At 37.4% G+C, this 18887-nt stretch overlaps 1 protein-coding gene across 20 annotated transcripts in view; it reads left to right on the top strand.

Annotated features, from left to right (window-relative positions):
• TENM2 (teneurin transmembrane protein 2) overlaps positions 1 to 18887 on the top strand; it is a 1085256-nt gene that overhangs the window by 1002038 nt on the left and 64331 nt on the right. For 14 of the 20 annotated variants that reach the window (XM_068205619.1, XM_068205638.1, XM_068205633.1 and 11 more), the window contains 2 exons: positions 5079 to 5279; positions 6853 to 7065. In XM_068205619.1, coding sequence (XP_068061720.1) covers positions 5079 to 5279; positions 6853 to 7065 — 414 coding nt within the window. The remainder of the gene's footprint in view (positions 1 to 5078; positions 5280 to 6852; positions 7066 to 18887) is intronic. The other 6 variants (XM_068205635.1, XM_068205630.1, XM_068205629.1 and 3 more) reach the window with 3 other exon arrangements.

Genomic DNA, 18887 nt, shown 5'->3' with positions numbered 1-18887 from the left:
AAGAGCAAAAAAAAATCTTTTCTTATAATGTTTACCGAACAATTAAGATGTGAAATGCAGAGGAAAAAGAAGCAGTCATCGACAAAATTCACACAAAGCACATATCAATCACTATTAATGAAGAAACTGATGAAAAATATTTGAAAGACTTGGATATCCATGTAACTTACAGACTTAATGTGGGGCAAATTACTCCTGTGGCTGCAATCATATGGGATTAAGGAAAGGTAGATGGCACACATGAACAATAACTGTCCTTTAAATGCAGAAAAGCTATTCAGATTGAAAGTGTCCAATTCCTTGAGTATGTAGAATGAATTTTTTTTTTAAATAACCCATGCAAAATGTGGTCATGGATTGAGCTCAGTAATGGTTGTATTCACAGAGTTTCCTGTTAGAATGCACAATGTAAATTGGACTGCTTTTCTTTTTAAAATATATTACTGTGCTCCAGGGTTTATTAATCCTCCAAAGAGAGAAGCAGCTTGAGTACTGAAGTGATAGGGCTGGGCTGTCATGCTATTAGTAGTGAGAAGTCTCTCTGGATTATTGTGAATGGGTTGCAGATCTGTATTGATACTGTGTGTATCAATTTTCATCTTATCCTAGAGTAAACAGCTCTCTCTCCCATCAGAAAAGAAAGGGAAGAAAACTGTGGATAAACAAACCACTAAGGCTTTTATTCTCAGGACTGCAGTCATCACCTTTAGGACAAGATGTGGAATTAGTCTGAGTGAACTTGTGGTAAAAGGAAGAAAACAAAGAAACCAAGGATCCTTGCTGGTGGGACTGCAATTGTTTGTTCAGTTCATTCCTGTCACCTTCTTCCAGTAAATCCTCCTTCCACACTGGTTGTTAGAGCTTTTCTCTAGAATTCAGTTGAAGCCAAGAGTTTTTGCATTGTTTTTAATGGATTACATTTTAAACTATATCCAGAAAATGCTATAATATCTCTTCTTTCCCCTCTTAGAATTTACAGTTCTCAGTTCACCCTGAGTGTGTGATATTAGGAGATATTCAAAAATTATCTGAAATGCCTTGCTTTAACTATCATTCTCATGAAAATCAGAGATGGAATAACTGTCTTTAACATGCTCTACAGCACCCAATCTATTCCCCAGGACTGCAGAACCTCTCTTTCTGGTACTAACTGCAATTATTTGCTTGGTCTTGTTAAGTTTGATACATTTCATCATATTTTCTGTTGTTGTATAAATGCTTGTGTTATTAGAGAGATTATGGTAGACAACCTAAAATGATCTTTATTTCATTTAATTCAGGAAATTTTACCTTGCAAACCATTCCTCCCTCACTTTGATTGTAATTTCCAGGTACTTGCATGGAGTTCTCTCTCTGCTTTCAGTTCTCTAGAATGGCTGTGGTCTGTCTGGGCCATGGATCCCCTTGGATCTATCTACCTTGGATCCCCAAACTCCTGTAAGAGAAGTGGGCTCCTGTAGTGCTTAATCTTAAATCTTAATCTTTAATCATTCCTCAGGTGAAGGTTTGGAATGGTGAAGCAGAGACATCAGCAGCTCCAGAGAAGTTCTAGAAAAAGCCAGTGCAGGCCTTTTTGCAAAGGTATTGAGTTAACTCCAGCCAAAATTGGGAACACAACAGAACAGTCAGTCAACAGAGATTTTTGGGAGGTGAATGGCTATGTGAGATGAAAGGATATACATTATTTAATCAACACTGTGTTTGGAAGGATACGTTTCTTCCTAAAAAGATAAATGGATTACAAAGGCAGGAGGTATTGATTGCAAACTTGGAAGGAGCCAATAACATGACAAGAAAGGTTAAAGCAACCTTTTGCATGTATGATTGGGCAATAAATAAGTCAATGAATTAATTTGCAAATAAATAAAAATCAACCACCATGTTTCTACCCTAAAATTCCATTTCTTTTGTATATTTCTCCCATTAGTTTGAGTGCTATGGGAGAAAGGCTACACTATGAAGTAGTCTCTGTCTAATTAATCATCTAGTCTTAGTTAAAGTTTTTGCATGAATAGAAATTTGACACTTTTAATGGTAGAATGATAGAAATAATATTTCTGTATTTCTATGTCATATATGAAATCTCCTCTATTGATTTGAACTTCCAAAAGGAATGGCAAAGGTTGATTCATTTGCCATTTTCCAACTAGGATATTGAATTAGAATAAGTGGGTCAGCAATTTTTTTTTCTTTCCAATAGCTTTTTATTTCTGATATTCATCATGGTTATATTGTTCAAACAATTTACCTGAAATGAAAGTGACACCAAAATCAATATTTTTGATGCACAATTTTTGCAGCATAAACACTGTTTTTCTATTAACAAATTTGCACAGAAGATGAAGTGGGGTATTTGTCAGGCTTCATTCAGCCTGCTTTGGGGGGGACACAAGTGAAATTGCCAAATTAGGTTAAGTTAAGGGTGGTTTTCTTGTCACTTTCCTGGTTGAGTCATTTTTCAATGACATTTAACTTTGTAAGTGTAATTCATGGCTCTTTGGGGACTTCATGGTACATATTGTTCAGAAAACTCCTTGACCTCCTTTTTGTCCTTAAGAATATAAATTGCTTTCAGTACCTTTTTTTGTCAAATCTACAGAGGGCCCAATACTAAATGAGCTCTAATGATCTGAGCTGCCAGGGGGCTGTGAGTTTCAAGCCTAACATACTTGCTAAGGTGCATTCTCCTTTGTTTAAACACCAAAGATGGTCCGTGTATAAATCCTGATTAAATACCATTGTAAACCCTGCTACACCTCAGGGCCAGAACCTCTGCAACACGAGTCAGTGCAGTTCTGTTGCAGGTAATCACATTATGCTAATTTCAACAGCGAGGATCTGGCCCGAGATGATAACTCTGAGCATGTATTAAAATAGAACGAGATTGAAGCTCAGAGTAAAAACTCTCCTCAGTTTAAACTTTGAAAGCTGCTACTTACCCAGATAGTAGAACAAAACAGCTGTAAAGCACATTTGTCTAGGACAAAGGAGAAAGGTGTTTAGTGTGTTATCCTGTAAAACAAGGGAAATTGGGGGCTTAGGGCATTGATTGGCTCATTCTGTAGAAATAAATCAAAGCTGCATGAGCACTGTAATTCAGGATAGAGGGAAGACAGTTAATTTATATAGCAGAAGGTGGTGTTTTTCATATGCTCCACATTCCTTTCATTAGTGCTTTCATTTGAGAAGGAAGATGATACATTCCTGACAAGGAGAGTACATCATGACTTATCATTATCTCCTAAAGTTAGCTGTCCTATAACAATGTTATACACGTATTACCCTTCTACATTTTCTGTTAAAATATATCTTCTAAAAAAGCCCAGAACAGACCAAATGTAGGGGGGTAGTAACCTTCATCTTTAAAGTAGATTGACCTAAGTTTTAGTGTACTTTGCTTCTTTATTCAATCAGACTGTTTTATCACAGCTCTGTGTCCATGGAGTTCAACAGCAGTTGTACAAAAGATGCATTGTAAACTTCAGACAGGTTATAATTTGGCTAAGCACAAAGAAGGAGTGACAATACAGGACAAGCACTCTGTGTAATTTAAAACAGTTTATGAATTTATCAACTTTGAGACAAACCACAAACCAATTTTAGTTTACCTATAAGTATGAAATTGCATTATAATATTTTCACATCCAATTAGCTCAGCTTTAAATCTTAAACAAAAAGAAAAAGCAAACCCAAAAAGTTAGCCAATGTCATCATTAAAATGAAAATCTTGTAAGAAATTTTTGCAGTAATTTATTCCTGCACTACTGTATTCTGAATTCTATACTACTGTATTCTGATAACTCATTTTATTGCATCTCTAAATGCACCTGTCTCAATCCTCTGCCTGTATCTAATCTATGTACTTGCTTTAAATGTTCTACAACTAAGTAAAATAGTTTGAAAAGGCTCTATGTTTATAGAAAAGTTAGATTTGAAAGATCAAGTATTGTTGACATCAGGTGGAGTAAAAATATCTCTGCCTTAATTTAGAAGGATCAGTTTGGAAAAGATGAGAGATAAATCACTTTCATTATAAACTCAGATCTTCCTGCAGCAATGAGAGAGAATGCAAATCATTCTTGGTCCTGCTGTTGTGAGCTAATATATACTAGTCATGAGATGAATTCAAGTTATTTAAGACATGAATTTGACCTTGACCTTCAATTCCACAGCAAAAGGCACTTGGTAAAGCCTCCGTGTGGGTATTGGCAGTAAAGCACAGTATTGTTATACAGATTCATCATATAAGATAAAAATTTGGAAACTCATAATGTTACTGATAAAGTTCATTTGAAAGACAGCTTGTAACCTTCCTTTATTGGACTGAAACAGCAACTGAAACTCCATTGCATCATTTTTTCACCATAACTATTTTCACTTTGTTGTTTCTGGGTTGAAATCCATATCTGTGTCTGGTTTTACTTCTTTAAGAGAAACAATCTGCTGGTTTAGAATATGTGTTGAAGTAACCAGGGCTCTCAGTTTCACAGCTCAGCTACTAATGGACCATGGATCAAACATTCACAAGTGCCTTAATGATTAAGAGTCTAAATGAAGCTGAAAGCCACTGACATGATGACTTCTGTGTACTTGAAGTGGCTGTCCTAATGTTCAAACAATGCTCTAACATTTTAATAGTGATAATAGCAGTTTTTATAAAGATACTCCAAATAAAAAATCCTTTAAAACCACAAATTATTAACTTATTTCATACTTGAAATACAGTACATGAGTCATTGGAGCTTCAATGTATTTCAGAAGAAATGTCTCCAGGTTTATGTGTGGAACTCTGACTATAGATATATATATTGAAGTGCTATTTTTAAGTCTTCATGTTTCTCCACCACAGCATTCCTGCCATAAACTGTCATTGCACAGTCAAACCCTGTCTGATTTATTTAATGTGAAATACAAATTACTTCACTTTCTCATTCTCAGACCAGGTATTAATAAGACTTGGACAACTCCCTCAATTCGCTCTATTTATCCCCGTGGTCCAGACTTTCCAGAGCACGTTCTCCAAACACCCCCTGGTGCGAAGTGACCCTTGTGCACACGGTTTTTGTTTCCTCCTGCAGTGGACTGCTTGGACCCGACGTGCTCCAACCACGGGGTGTGTGTGAACGGGGAGTGCCTGTGCAGCCCGGGCTGGGGAGGAGTGAGCTGCGAGCTGCCCAGAGCCCAGTGCCCCGAGCAGTGCAGCGGCCACGGCTCCTACCTGGCTGACACGGGGCTGTGCACCTGTGACCCCAACTGGATGGGCCCCGACTGCTCCGTTGGTAAGAAAAGCCGTTCTTTGCTCATTTTGCAATCATGTTGCTGTTTTGTTTCAAACTATGTCAAGTTTGAAATGCAGTAATAATTGGGGAAAGTTGTCTTTGTTACACGGTTGGGCTTGTTTAATTTTGTTGGGAAGAACTGTGGATATACTTCTATATATATTTTCATGACATTCTTAATTTGGTTAGGAGTTTGTGTTTTGTTCTAACACTGTTTCTCTTTTAGACTGAAAAAGTTACATAAGTGTACTTCTGTTTCCCAACTGTAAATGCAAATGTCCCATCGTTTATGGGAAAAAAAACACAGGGAATCTTGCTTTTACATTGTCACTTGAACCTTGAGATGGTGCTGTAGGTTAAAACCAAATCTCTCAAAACAGTATTTACATTTTTCACAGTTATTCAGTTATTTCCTAAGGTTAATCAGCTGGAATACCCCACCAGTGACATGAATATCAAGATGTGTTTTCTGCTTTATGAATAAGCAGTCAGAAAAATTCAAGAATGAGAGTTTGCTGCCACTTTCTCTGGTGATGCATGGGGCAAAATACCCTTCTGCTTATCTGAAATTTCAGCTGGCAGAGAGAGCAGTAGAACTTGTGGAGTGAGACACCAGATACCTGACCATGTTAGTAACAGGAATACAAAAATCTTTCCTTGGAAAGTGACTTTTACCCATCATTCTAAATGACCCTGAGTTGCTGCTATTCTCTGCCAAATGAGTTTTAGGTAAGTTTCAGTCTCAATTCTTAGGAAATCGATATCTGTCAAAATCACCTGAGATCCAGGTTTGAGTAGAGCAGAGCCACCTGCTCGCCTCCTTTGCTGTTGGGGACAGCACCTCTGACACGTGTTTGTGTCTGCGTGGAGGACACAGCTCTGCCGGTCTGTCCAGTGCACATTACCAGGTTTGTTTTAAACTGATGCCTTGGAGTGGCTACCTAGAGCAGAGGCTAGACAAGGTTAAGAGAATAAAGTGGGTATTTATTAAAGGACTTCTACAGATGCACCTTGGGCAGTCAAAAGCCTCCAAGAGGGGCTACACCCAGGATGGACAATGGTCACGAGTTTTTCAGACATTTTAAGTTTGGTCCATTTACATATCAGGGGTTCATTCTCCAATTACAGCTTCAGGTAGTGAAGTCATTTACCCCCAGTTTGCTCCCCCGAAATTCACTTTCGTTTGTACTTTTCATGGCCTAAGGCTGTAGAGTGTCCTTGAATTTCAGGCCTAGAGGAACTGTTTCATCTGACCAAAATGTGTATACAGGAGCTAACACTTCACATGGAGTTTAGAGTTTTGTACTAATGCAGTGCAGGATTTGAAAAATATAAAGGCATTTATATTATAAAAAGGCATTTATATTAAAAAATATTAAAATGTAAAGGCATTTGAAAAATCTTAAGAGATCAAAGCAACTTTTAATTTAGTTTGCTTTTAAACAAAAATGAAATGCCGGCTTTCATCAGAAGGTGAGCAGGCCAGCTTTTGGGAGTCTAGTTTTGAGCAGAGGCGTTGCTGTGGTGCTCCCTTGCCCCTGAGGCCGGCTGTGACTGCTGTTCTCTCTCCTAGAAGTGTGCTCCGTGGACTGTGGCACCCACGGCGTGTGCATCGGCGGGGCCTGTCGCTGCGAGGAGGGCTGGACAGGAGCGGGCTGTGACCAGCGTGTGTGCCACCCCCGCTGCACGGAGCACGGGACTTGTAAAGATGGGAAGTGTGAATGCAGAGAGGGCTGGAATGGGGAGCACTGCACCATTGGTAGGCAAACGACAGGCACCGAAACAGGCACATATTGCTTTCTTTTCATAAATCGTAGAGACATAGTTACTGTCGTGGACTGTAATGGGCTGTTCCCTTAGGGACCCAAGTGCTCTCAGATATTAACCCTGGCTCCAAATGTGTTGGGGGGAAATGCAGGTAGGCTCCTGGAATCATTTCAAATGAGTAACAAACCAGGTTATAGAGGAAAAAAAAAAACATACAAAAACAACACGACAACAAATTCCACACTAGTAAGTAAAGATGAAACAAATGGTACCATGTGTGATATCAACAAATACAACACATGGTACTATGGATGGTATCTCAATAGCATCTGAACCTGAATGATTTTCTAACCTAACTAAGCATTCCTTTGTGCGAATGGCATGTTTTTCAGTTTCCCAGTCTGACCCATCCGTGCTCTCCTGCTGTTGTACATCACATGTGAGACGCACCCCACCAGCAGCACCCAGAGCAGGGGTCAGTGCTGGGGAATGTGTGTTCCTGCTGGTACAGGAGCAGCTCCCTGGCATTCTCCCATGCTGTGCTGGGACAGTGGCCCTGGTGTTGGCATGGAGACAATGGCAGCCCGTGGGCTGCTGTGAGCCCCTTCCCTGAGAGTCTGCAGCTCACTGCAGCATCAGCATCACAGTCTCAGCTGGGCTCTGTCAGCCTGGGAAGTTCTAAAAGGTCATCCTTACACAAAGCAATGATGTTCCATCCTCTCAATTACCATGCTTGAAAATTTACTTGAAAGAGGAATTAATTGTTCCTAAGTGAAGTTCTTTATTTTGTCTCTACAAGCAGTCAAGCACTCTATTTGGATAGTTTTGAAAATTTACTCAAAGGAGAAAACTGTTATTTTCTCTGAGCTATAATAAAAAATGGGAAATTCACAGTGATCACATCCCTTCTGAGAAGTCTGGGCAGATTTATGTGGAACAAGAGTACCCCATCTATTGAGACTGTGAGGTTCAGGCTTTTCTCCAGAGAATTTTTTGAGAACTGTGAAGTGTGCCTTAGAAGAAATCTGATGAGTCCAAATCCAGAGTCATGTTGTTTTCATTATCTTAAGGTGGTGAATTTAAGAAAGGAGTAGGTCACTTGAGATTTTCATGGCAGTCAGGGACCCTAATGGGACAGTCCTATTACAAGTGAATTGTTATTTCTTTACTTAAACGTTTGGTGAGATTCTTGCATCCCTCAAGCTGTTTTTCTTTTTCATTCCCCTCTGATTTCTCTTTGGATATACAAACCATTTCTGACTTACACGTGAGTTGGAAACTAAAAGTATACTTCTATTGGAGAGATTAAAAAAAAAAAAAAAAAAAAGAAAAATTGATACATATTTTCAGGGCATATCCTTTGATGTTGTGGTGCTGCATGCTTCCTCCACACTGTGCTAATATGATTTAAATCAAAGCTTTTATGACTGAACACTTTGTGACCAGCACAGATGCAGAGTGTTTTTTTCATAATTGCTTTCAGACTTCCATCATATCAACATACCTCTGCTAGATTAATCCAGGCATTTTGTTTTCAAAGTTCTTCCCAGATCTTTACAAAATGCCTAGTATATAATTTTTTCATTAAATTCTGTAATAATTGCTTATTTCAGAAGTTGATGCTTCGCACAAAATTTGTTTTGCTTTATAATCTCTTAGTAATGTGCTGATGTTTAGAAGTAATTAGTGTATGTAAAGTCTTCATTACTGTGCAGACAAAAAGATGCCTTTTACCAAGATCTCAAAAGTAGGCTGAAAACTGCAAGCTGAACTAGTGAACTCTGAAGAGAGATTTTAAGCCTAATTTTCAGAGTTTTGAACTAGATCTCTTCCTTATTATTGATGTATATAATCAATTCTTTCCAGAGGAAGGGTGATCCTTCTAAAGTGATTAAAATATGCATAAGCTTTTTTTGTTTGGTATGTATTACACAGATCTTCTTGAAATATAATGTGGTCCTGTTCGTGGCAAAGATGAGACTAGTGCAGAAAATTCAGGTATGCCCTTCTAGTTATCATGGATGAAATTTGTGCAGTGAGTAGCTGCCTGTTGTATGCAGACAGAGATTCTTGTGGCAGGCCTGTATTAGTAAGAATTTTCACGTGATCATGTCCTGAGGCCATTTACAAAAGCACAAGGCTGATGCCAGGAATGGGATTGAGTTCAGAGGGACAACTCAGTGTGACCCCACTGGTTCATGTTACATGGTGCTGAAACACAGAGTTCAGAGGAAAAGGATGGTAAAAGTGATTTTTGTCAGTATTGGTACGAATTTTCTAGAAGTTGCAACTGGAAAATTTGTGCTTAGAGTGAAATGACACTTTGGTACAATGATGAGTTGCTCAAGATATTTTAAACGTTGGTGTGAAGAACTAAAGTGCACTTAAATTTTACAGAAACTCACTGTCAGAGTACTGCCTTTATGGTTTCATTTTCAGCTGAAAGTTTGGCACACCATTTAATGTCAGAAGTACTGAGGAGTGTCCACCTAAAGATGCCACAAATTAGTCTTTTCTGGAAGGTACCTAAAAACTGCACAGGCTGTTTGTCCAAAGGCAGGAAATGCAAATCCTGTAGGAGAGGTTATTTACTCTGAATTTTCATTTTTGCTACACCTAGTCTGAAATAAAGTCAGCAGAAAAACTTCCTTTGCTTCCAGTGACTTTAGGCCAAGTCCACTTAGAACAAATTGATCTGTGAGGAAGAAAAGGAGCTTTCTGTATAAAAACCATTTTCTTTTGTTTCTGTTTCTTTACCAGTTTCTTTGTGCTGTATTTATATGGCAGTGGAAAAGCAATCATCATAGCAACCTGCAGGTATTCAAGTTCATTCAGGATATTTTATTCTATTTAATATCAAATTAGGCTTCAATAGATGCTTGGCAGAATGCACACTCCTTGTCATTTCATTGTTGAGTATCTAAGCTCAAAAGTTTTAATAGAACTGCATTTTTCTTTCTGATTTTCCTGGTTTAAGAATAGCACTCAGAAAATCCTCCCAGAACAGCAGTGTGAGCTCAGTGTTAGCACAGTGTTTGTGCAAAGCAGCTTTTGCTTGTGTGCAATAGAATTACGTGTAAGAATCAATGCAAATAAAAATGCATGCATGTTCCAAGTCACTCAGATTTTGATAAATCTATTTCCAAATAATATAAAAGTGAAAGGAGTGAGTGTCTGATCTGGCTCAGCTGCTGTTCAAAGCAGAGCAGAACTTCAGTTCACTTTGCTACTTCAGGTAAGAAAAGAAATTGCTTACTGGAGTGGTGATAAAGAAAATTAATCTTTTCCCAGTGCAAAAATAGACCTGTCAGGATATGTTTATTAAGTGATTACTATTCATTGATTGCAATTATGGAGGAAGTTATAACTAAATAATAGAGGGTAATCTAGATGAAAAAATATTGGAAAACTAATAACAAAGTGAAAGAAAGGTATACAAGTTGTTAATCTTGAACCCATTTCATGACAGAAATTTAAGATGGAGGATTTAGATTTTCCTTAAACCATTGGAATGTTTTTTAAAACATGCTGTTATAAAACAGATCTGTTACTTTCACTGAAAATAATATCTGGGTGTTTAAAACTGTTGTTTTTAAATGCTTGCAGAGGATGTTCTGCATATAAACTGTCAAGATAGCATTCCAAGGACAGTGTGATATATATGGAGATCTTATGAAACACTCAGAAATACCATTTTAAAAGAGTAATTCCATCTGTAATTCATATCTCTGGAGCATGGTCTCTTTATTATTGGTAAAAATCTCACTGGGAGACCAGTAAAAGCAGGATTTGATCCTAAATATTTACAAGTAAAGTTTAAATGTCTGCAAATGGATCTTTTAAGGTGAGCTCTAACCAGAAGGTGATATGTGAGGTTTTCTTTGTGGCTGCCTGTCACATCCCCAAGCCTTGCCCTTGTCTGCTCATGTCCTCCATTAGAGGTAGGTTAAGCACTCCTTTTCAGACAAAAAGTCTAAAAAATTGTACTCAAGGCTATTTGGTAATATGGATACTCTGCTGCAGATTTTGATCCAGACAGTTCTTATCTTTTATGTTCTTTTTTAATTTTTTTATGCAAATGAGCTATACCCCTGGTACAGACATTGAAGCTGAACCTCCACCTGCCTGCCTGCCTGCCTGCCTGCCGAAACACAAGCAGGTGATGAGTCCATCTCTTCAGGCTCTACTTGGGTTCATTTAGCTTAGGAAAGACCCTTAAGATCATCAAGTCCAGCCATAAACCTCACACTGTTCTGGCCCTGGTAGTGCTTTCTAAAATCTAACTCCAGAGCTGAGGATCAGCAACTTTCCCCCACTGAGTCCTTGGCCCTTGTACTAAAACTGTCAAAACTGGAGCAAGTTCCTTGGTAAAGAAGGGGGTTGGAAATATGTGTTAGCTCTCTATCTTATCTTCTATGAATATCTTAAATAAAGGCAAAAGATTTGAAAAAAAGCTAGGATTCTGTCACCTACATGGTGGAAAATAGCGTAATATTTTCACATGCTTAAAAATGTACTGAAATAAAAGAAAGGACTTTGTGTCTAGGATGATTAGGAAGTTTAAGTTACAGTACAAGATATTTGTGTTAGGAAAAAACATGCTACCAATAAATGAAAAACTGAAGGAGGTTGTCCAAGCAAACTGAATTCCTCATCAATGGAGTTTTTAGCAACCATTTAGACAAACACTTGTCAGGAATAACAGAGGTAATTCATCCTGCTCTGGGGCAGCAGCCTCACCAGAAATCATTGAACTCTATGAGCTCTCTTCCAGTCTCCTTTTAAATGAGCTTAGGAGGAAACATTCCTTCTAAGGACTTTATTTTTAATGGCCTACCTTAAGAGTTGTGCTGTCATTCCCTTTAAGAATCCAATGCCACTGTTGGAAGTAGAATTGATAATATAGCCAGTCAGGGAGACTGTTCTATGTGTTCTGTATTTGCAGAACAATGGGTTGTCAGTGTGGATATTGAGCCACTCTGAAACATCCAAACAAGCTCACACCCAGTAGGGAAATACTTTAAATGCTCTTCCTTTAAAGGTGAACACTATGTGGACCATATTCCACCTCTGGTTTTAATAAAAAATTGTTAACTAAAAAGTTTTCCTCCTTGAGTGCTTTGGGATGACCTTCCCAGCTTTTATACGTGTGTATATTTTCTATCAGCTGGGTGGAATACCATAAGTAAAGTGTAAAGATTTAGTTCTTTACCTTAACCCGGACTCAGTAATCAATAGAAACATTAATAATGCAGCATTGTGTTATCTTTGGATATAGCAAGATACTTTTGTCCCATGATAATACTCTTTGTGTCAAAGTTATTTTTTTCTTCTACTACTGATTTCACTTGTTGTAATTACAACGGTAATGATTCAAAGATGAGGCAATTTTCAGGAGAGATGGAAAGTGTGTGGGAGGAGGCAGTGGAAAGCCATCGTATCTGACAAAGAGCAATTTAGAAAGAGCTAGATATATTAGACTTCTCCAATGGATTTCTAACTTAAAATTAATCTGTAACAGTTTATAACCTATCAAGGCATAAAAAACCCTCTAACAACGGTGACAGGAATTTAGATTGTATGCTCTGAGGAGCAACACATTTTTTTCTTTCATTTGAAAAATGCATAGAATATTTAGGTCATGACCACTTTTCATTACTGCTCACGTAGAAATATGTTGGAAATATATATATGATGACATGATCAAAAATGTTTGAGATGTTGGCTGTTCCTGAATGTGCAGATTCCAGTTCATGCCCTGTATCACACAGTTATCCCACTGTTTTACACCTGGAAGCAGATTTCCTTTGGGAACGTGGTGCCAAGCATTCTTAGGTGTTTAAGAGTTGTTCCCCCTGTGCCTCCTCAGCAAAGCAGAGGAGCAGCAGGTACCTCATGAGGCAGCCCGAGAGGTTCTCAATTATTTCTGTCACTCACTGCATATCATTCGCATTTTTTCTTCCATCATTCAAACACAGAGAGACTCAAAAGGTAGAAATCTTCCTTGTACGGTGGAATTTTGGAAGCATATGTTATGTCATGTTATATTTTATAACCAAAGCCAAGGAAATGTACTCGTCACTTGGATAAATAAGTGCTCACCTAGTCCAGCATCTCTGTGCTTCAGCAAAGGTGTGACTTCTGTTAAATAAATATCTGGTTAATAAATTTCTTATTGGGAATCTGATGCTTCTTATCTTTCCCAGCAATTTGCTATTGAGGTTCTTTGTTGGTTGCCTCATCTTTGTCATCTTTTATTTCTGAATAAAATCTCTTGGCTGTAGAGTCCTCAGATTCCATACTATGGATCTTACTTGGAATTTCTGCTTCTGGTTTGTAACTTTGCAAATTCCTGTGCTGAAAACTGAAATATACCAGGTATTTTTGTGGATCAGGGATGAGTCAGCTTTCAAAATAATTTCTGTAGCACTAAGGAATCCAGAACTACAATATGCATCCACTTAATTTTATCATGGCCAAGCAAGGTAGCTGATTATGAATACTTGCAAGGAAGCATTCTGGTTAGAGATTTATTGTATAGTGAGAGTGGTTTGACTTTCAAGGAGTTCAGAAAAAGAATTCTTTTTCATTTACAGAATTTACAAGGGCAACTGGGGATCTTTTTTGGCTGAAAGGCAAGCTTATTCATGAGGAAGAACTTTCCTGTTTGCATTCTTTGCTGAGGGCTTCCTGTAAATGATTGAAACATGTCACAGCTCAGTGTCAGAACACTTGAGTAGCTTTTTTCTTTCTCTTTTTACAGGATATTTGCAGAACATGACCTTATTTCTTTCCTTTCTAGCCCAAAAAATTTAATGAGTATGTTTTCAGCTAAACTTCCTGCATTTTGTCTGGTACTTCAAAGGTGGACCCAGAAGATCCTGGTGAATAGTTTCCCAAACTAAAACCACATTTCTTTTTTCTCCTTTTGGAGGGGCTCCTACATGAGTTATATTGATTTTCTGGCCAATTCTTGAACTCTTAAAAGACCACAAAAAGTGAGGGAGGGCAATCAATCAGGGAGCTGATCTAACTTTTGAAAGGGCAGAGCCGATTATGCTGTTCCTAGCAGTATTCCAGGAGTCAGACAATCTTCTCTTCTCCTGCAGATAATATTTTCTGTATTATTTTGTACCCTGTGGTGTCAAGCAGAGCTTCAGCAAGTGAGTGAATTACACAGTGTTGCTGGAAACAAAACAACAAAGACACGGGAATGCTTGTGAGAGGTCAGTGGCACGGATTGTATGGAGACAGAAAGGAAGAGCTGGATCCTGGGAAACAGACATGTATATACATATATATAATATTCATACTTATTAAGAAAGAAATACAAAAGAGAACAATACCTGTCCATTCTTTTGAGACCTGCTGTTCATATTCCTGGTAAAGATACCTTTTTCTTGATCACTTGGATTCTCAAGGTATCATTCTGGCATCATCAGTATCAGTTTCACATAATCTTTCATGCTTGAAGATGCAAATAAAGTCAAAAGTGTTTTGCCTGACTGCTGCAGACTCGGTGGAATAATATTTCACATGCAAAGGGTTTTGCTGGGTTTTTTTTCCCCAGCTTCTTGCCAATTTAATATCAAATTAATAGTAGGATGCATTATAAGTTAGAGACTTGTCTTCCTAAGATATGTGATGCTTTTGAAATTCTCTACTCAATATTTTCTTAGTTTAATGTTGTAGTAAAAATATTAATGTCAGAAATAAGGAAAAAATGGTCTCTCTAGAACCTCTGAGGTGTCAGTTCAGGATTTTGCTGTGTGATCTATTTAGGGCTTCGGGGAAAAATGAAACTATTGAAAGCCTTCTCTTTAAGCTGTCGGCTCTCTCTTGTGCAGTAACTGCTCACTGAGGATGAATACACACTGATGCTGAATATTGATACGTCCTTCTTTCACTAAAAGCCCTTACTTAGACAGTTTTTTAACAGATCTTAAGGAATGGTAGTGGGGACTTGTTCAGAGCACAAGTTACAAGATATCATGAGCCATTCTTATTGAAGAAAGTTTTTACAAAATTTATGTTATCCAGCTCTTTTCTCTTGTTCCTTCTTTCTTTCCATGCCTGTTCTGACCTGCTTATGAAATGCTCAATAGGATAACGACGCTTCTGGAGATTATTCCTGTGTGTAGCCTCAGCCTATTTCATTTTACATATAGCTTTTCCATACATATAAAAAGAAGCAAATTTTGCTGTCCAACAGAAATCATCATATAATATATTCTAATATATTTCATTTGCCCAAAGAAATTGCAGACATAATTTGGGTTACTGAAATGTAAGAGCTGAATGCAAACTTGAGTATTCTTAAAGGCATTTGGATCTGATGTTTTAGTCCATGTTCATCTCTTCATGTTGAAAGTGAAAATAATTGGAATAATCCTGATGTTGCTATACCTGATTTATAGCTGCCAAGAAACTGTGCCAAACTGATAGATTTCTACAACTTCCAGCACATTCTGCTGTTGTGTTTTCAGTGATGTAGTGTTGATTGACATATTACTGTCCATCTCAGGCTGTCAGTTTTCTTCAAAACACATCCATGCTGGGATAGATGGAGACAAAGCAGTGCTGGTGTCTCATTAATCAGCAGTTCAGAGCCAGGCTGCTGAAAGCCAAAGGAAAAGCAGGACATGATATATTGAGGTTGCTGTGTTTGTCATCATCCCCTCTTCATTCACTAACGGGATTAGAGCAGAAAGGATTCATGGCCCAGCTGTTCCCTGAGGATTTTCAACTCTGAGAGCTGACCCTGAGCACTGTACACTTAAATATTTCACTCAAAAAAAGTACCTCTCTTAAACAGTTAAGCAGTTTTCATGGAAAAGTAGCAAGTTGGCTTTCATGAAGGATTTGCTGTGACATGGATCAAAACATTATCCTTAATGAAAATGTAGGCAGGGGAGACATGGCTGTCTGCTTATCCACATAAAGCTTTTCTCCCTCTCACTCTACTACACTTAAAAGATGTTTTTACTCCTGCTTTACTGTGATCAGACAGTTGTGTGGCCCATGAGTGGTGTCTGACATCTGGGATGGATTTCCTTGTGGTGGCCCACTGATTTTCGGGAGCTGGACAACGAGTCCCAGATGTTTGAGTGTCAAACAAGGTTTGCAAAGCAGCGCCCAAGTCCTGCCCCCGTCACTTGCACTTCTGTTCCACAGTGCCTCTTCAAAGGTGTCCTGCATTCTGGAACTAGGGAGCCATCATTTTGACAAACAACCATCTAAGTTTATTGCTTTTTTCCTAATCCCACTGCATCTTTAAGTTTCTATTTGTAGTTTTTAACAGTCCAGTGCAAAGCAGGTTGATCAAACTCAGCATCAATAGACTGTATCCTGCTTTTAAAATGCTGTAAAACAAGATACCATCAAAATAGCTGCAGGAAAAGGTTTAAATATTTCTTTTTAAATGTTCTGGCTTGATTAGGGTAGATTGAACTGCATGAGCTAGTAGTTAATTGTTCATATATTTGAAAAGTATAAACACTTCTAACATTTCAGTGTATTTTTACATGAGCCCATATAAAGATTAATTTCTTCTCTGTTTAATTATAAAATTTCATATGACTATTTTTTAGGTAGATGTTGGAAGACTAAAGTTATTCAAGGGTTTGAAAAACAAGTAAGATTCATAATTCATCTAGACCATATATGTTTTAATTTTCCTTCAAATAGTTTTTCATAGCATTGAACAACTGAGCTAAAGAACCACAATGCAGTCCCTGTTCTGAAGAGAATTAGAAGGGTAATATCTTTGGTGTCTAAGAAGTAAATATAAGAGTGTAATTGTTATTAAAACCATTCTTTTTAATTAAAAACTAAATCAGCTTGTAGTGGAAAACATTACTAGGTTGCTAGGTTGTGATTTTAGGTTAGAAGCAATACTAAGAGGACAATTATCCAAAAGCACAAATTAAGAACAACAACAAAAAAATCTCTTCAGGAATAGCATTTTTTCCTGGGTCATGGTGATTTATTGATTTTGAAAGCAGTGCTGCTTCAAATACAGTGATTTTCCAATTGTTAGGAATCATAAGGCATTGCTGAGCTTCTTGTGGAAGGAGCTCCTCAAGGATAGCACTGAAGCTATTTTTGTAAATTCAGCATGTACAAACACAAACCCCTAAATGTCCCAGAAGATGCTGATTCTCCTAAAAACAGAGACACATTAGTACAGATGAGAGAACTGACTTTTTGTTTAAACCACTGGGAATTCCAGAGAGTAGAACTCAGTCCCTGATGTAGCATGCATCCACCTTTCAGCACAGTTTAAATATAAAATGTTCTGACTGCTTTCCATTTCATAAAGCAAGGCAAAATGTGTGTATGCTGGGTTACAGATCACTTATCTCTCAAACTAAGAGGAATTAGCATTATAGCATTCAGTCCTACAATGGAAGATAGTGTGCTCAGAATGAAGTAGTTCTACAAAAAAAAAAAAAAAAAAGGGATGTTTCTCCTCCCCTTCTGTATTTTATTTTTAAATTGCAGAATCCCTTGCATTTGGACCATAAAAGTATTACTGTAAGCAAGAAGCCATAAATCATTATTTGTTGTTGAAAAGTGAATGAATTTGTTAAAATGTTTGCAGATTTTGATTAATCTTTACCTTTTTTTAAGAGTAGTTTTATAACAGTAGAGGAAAAGCAGTAGCAATTTGCCTTTTCTTGTTTCAGAAGCAATTGAAAAGATGCTTTAGATTTAAGACAGAAAATCACAGCATAGGAGTTTGTTAGGATTCTGAAATGAAGGGTAACGTTGCTCCCATGTGGCATTGCTAATAGCTGAATCAGGGTGGGGGGAGTAGAGTGACTCTGATTTTTAGATACAATTAATCTCTTTATTGGCTTTGGAATAGGGGTAAAACTGCTTTTTTTGTTACTGTCTCCCTTGGATCATTATTAATTGATTCTTTATCATGAAACCAATCATTATATATCTTCAGTGTGTCCTGTGAATGTTTGAAACTTTTTTTCCCAAAATAAGTCAGAAATATGGATTTAGAATGGAGAAAGCCTGCCATATTTTGAGAACAGGGCATCAAAGTCAAAGTCACTCTGTTTGTGAAGGCTGAATGGACACTGGCTGATTTTTCATTGGACTCTTTTGTTGTATATTCCAGAACAATTTTGATTGCTTGTATGCTAAGTAAAAAAGTGAATTAAAATCACTCAGACCCACCCTTAATTACAAACAGTACTTCATATACTTAATCAGAAGGGTTAATTAGCAATGAAATATCACTCAGCAGCCTTTTTGGATTCACTGAAATATCTCCTAAAATTGTTAATATTTCCATTCCACATGAAAATTGTTGGGTTTTTTTTAAATACAATTAAGACAATGCTAATTACAATCTAATTATATCCCCATTCTTTTTAATCTTTCAATCTTCCATACACAAAGAATATGCTAAGTAAAATCTGTCATCTTTGACCAGTATTTGTGTTTCTAGTTACCATGAAATTCCTAAGATCCTCATTAACTAATTTAAAAGCTTTTACTGCATTAAAATTTATAAGTATGAGATGCTTTATAAAGGGAAATATTTATTCAGCAGAACCGGGGGGATTTAACATGTGTGCCTTCCATTGAAGACTGCATCTATTTACTCAACTTCTATAGTTGCAATTTCCCCTACTTAATAAAGATTTTTGTCAGAAATTCTGATATTAAACACTGCAGTTTTAAAAATTCCTAGCAAGTTGTATATGTTTCTGATTTCTGAAGTGAGCATTCCTATTGATACTAAATGGGAGATATAATAAAGTTATTTGCAGAATATGTCCCCAGATCTTAATTATTTATTTGCTGTATTTTAATGCTTGA

The sequence above is a fragment of the Anomalospiza imberbis genome, chromosome 15 (assembly GCF_031753505.1).
Source record: "Anomalospiza imberbis isolate Cuckoo-Finch-1a 21T00152 chromosome 15, ASM3175350v1, whole genome shotgun sequence".
In the NCBI taxonomy this organism is placed as follows: Eukaryota; Metazoa; Chordata; class Aves; order Passeriformes; family Viduidae; genus Anomalospiza; species Anomalospiza imberbis.
The sequence above is the reverse complement of the archived record's forward strand: the minus strand, read 5'-3'. Positions and strand labels throughout refer to the sequence as shown.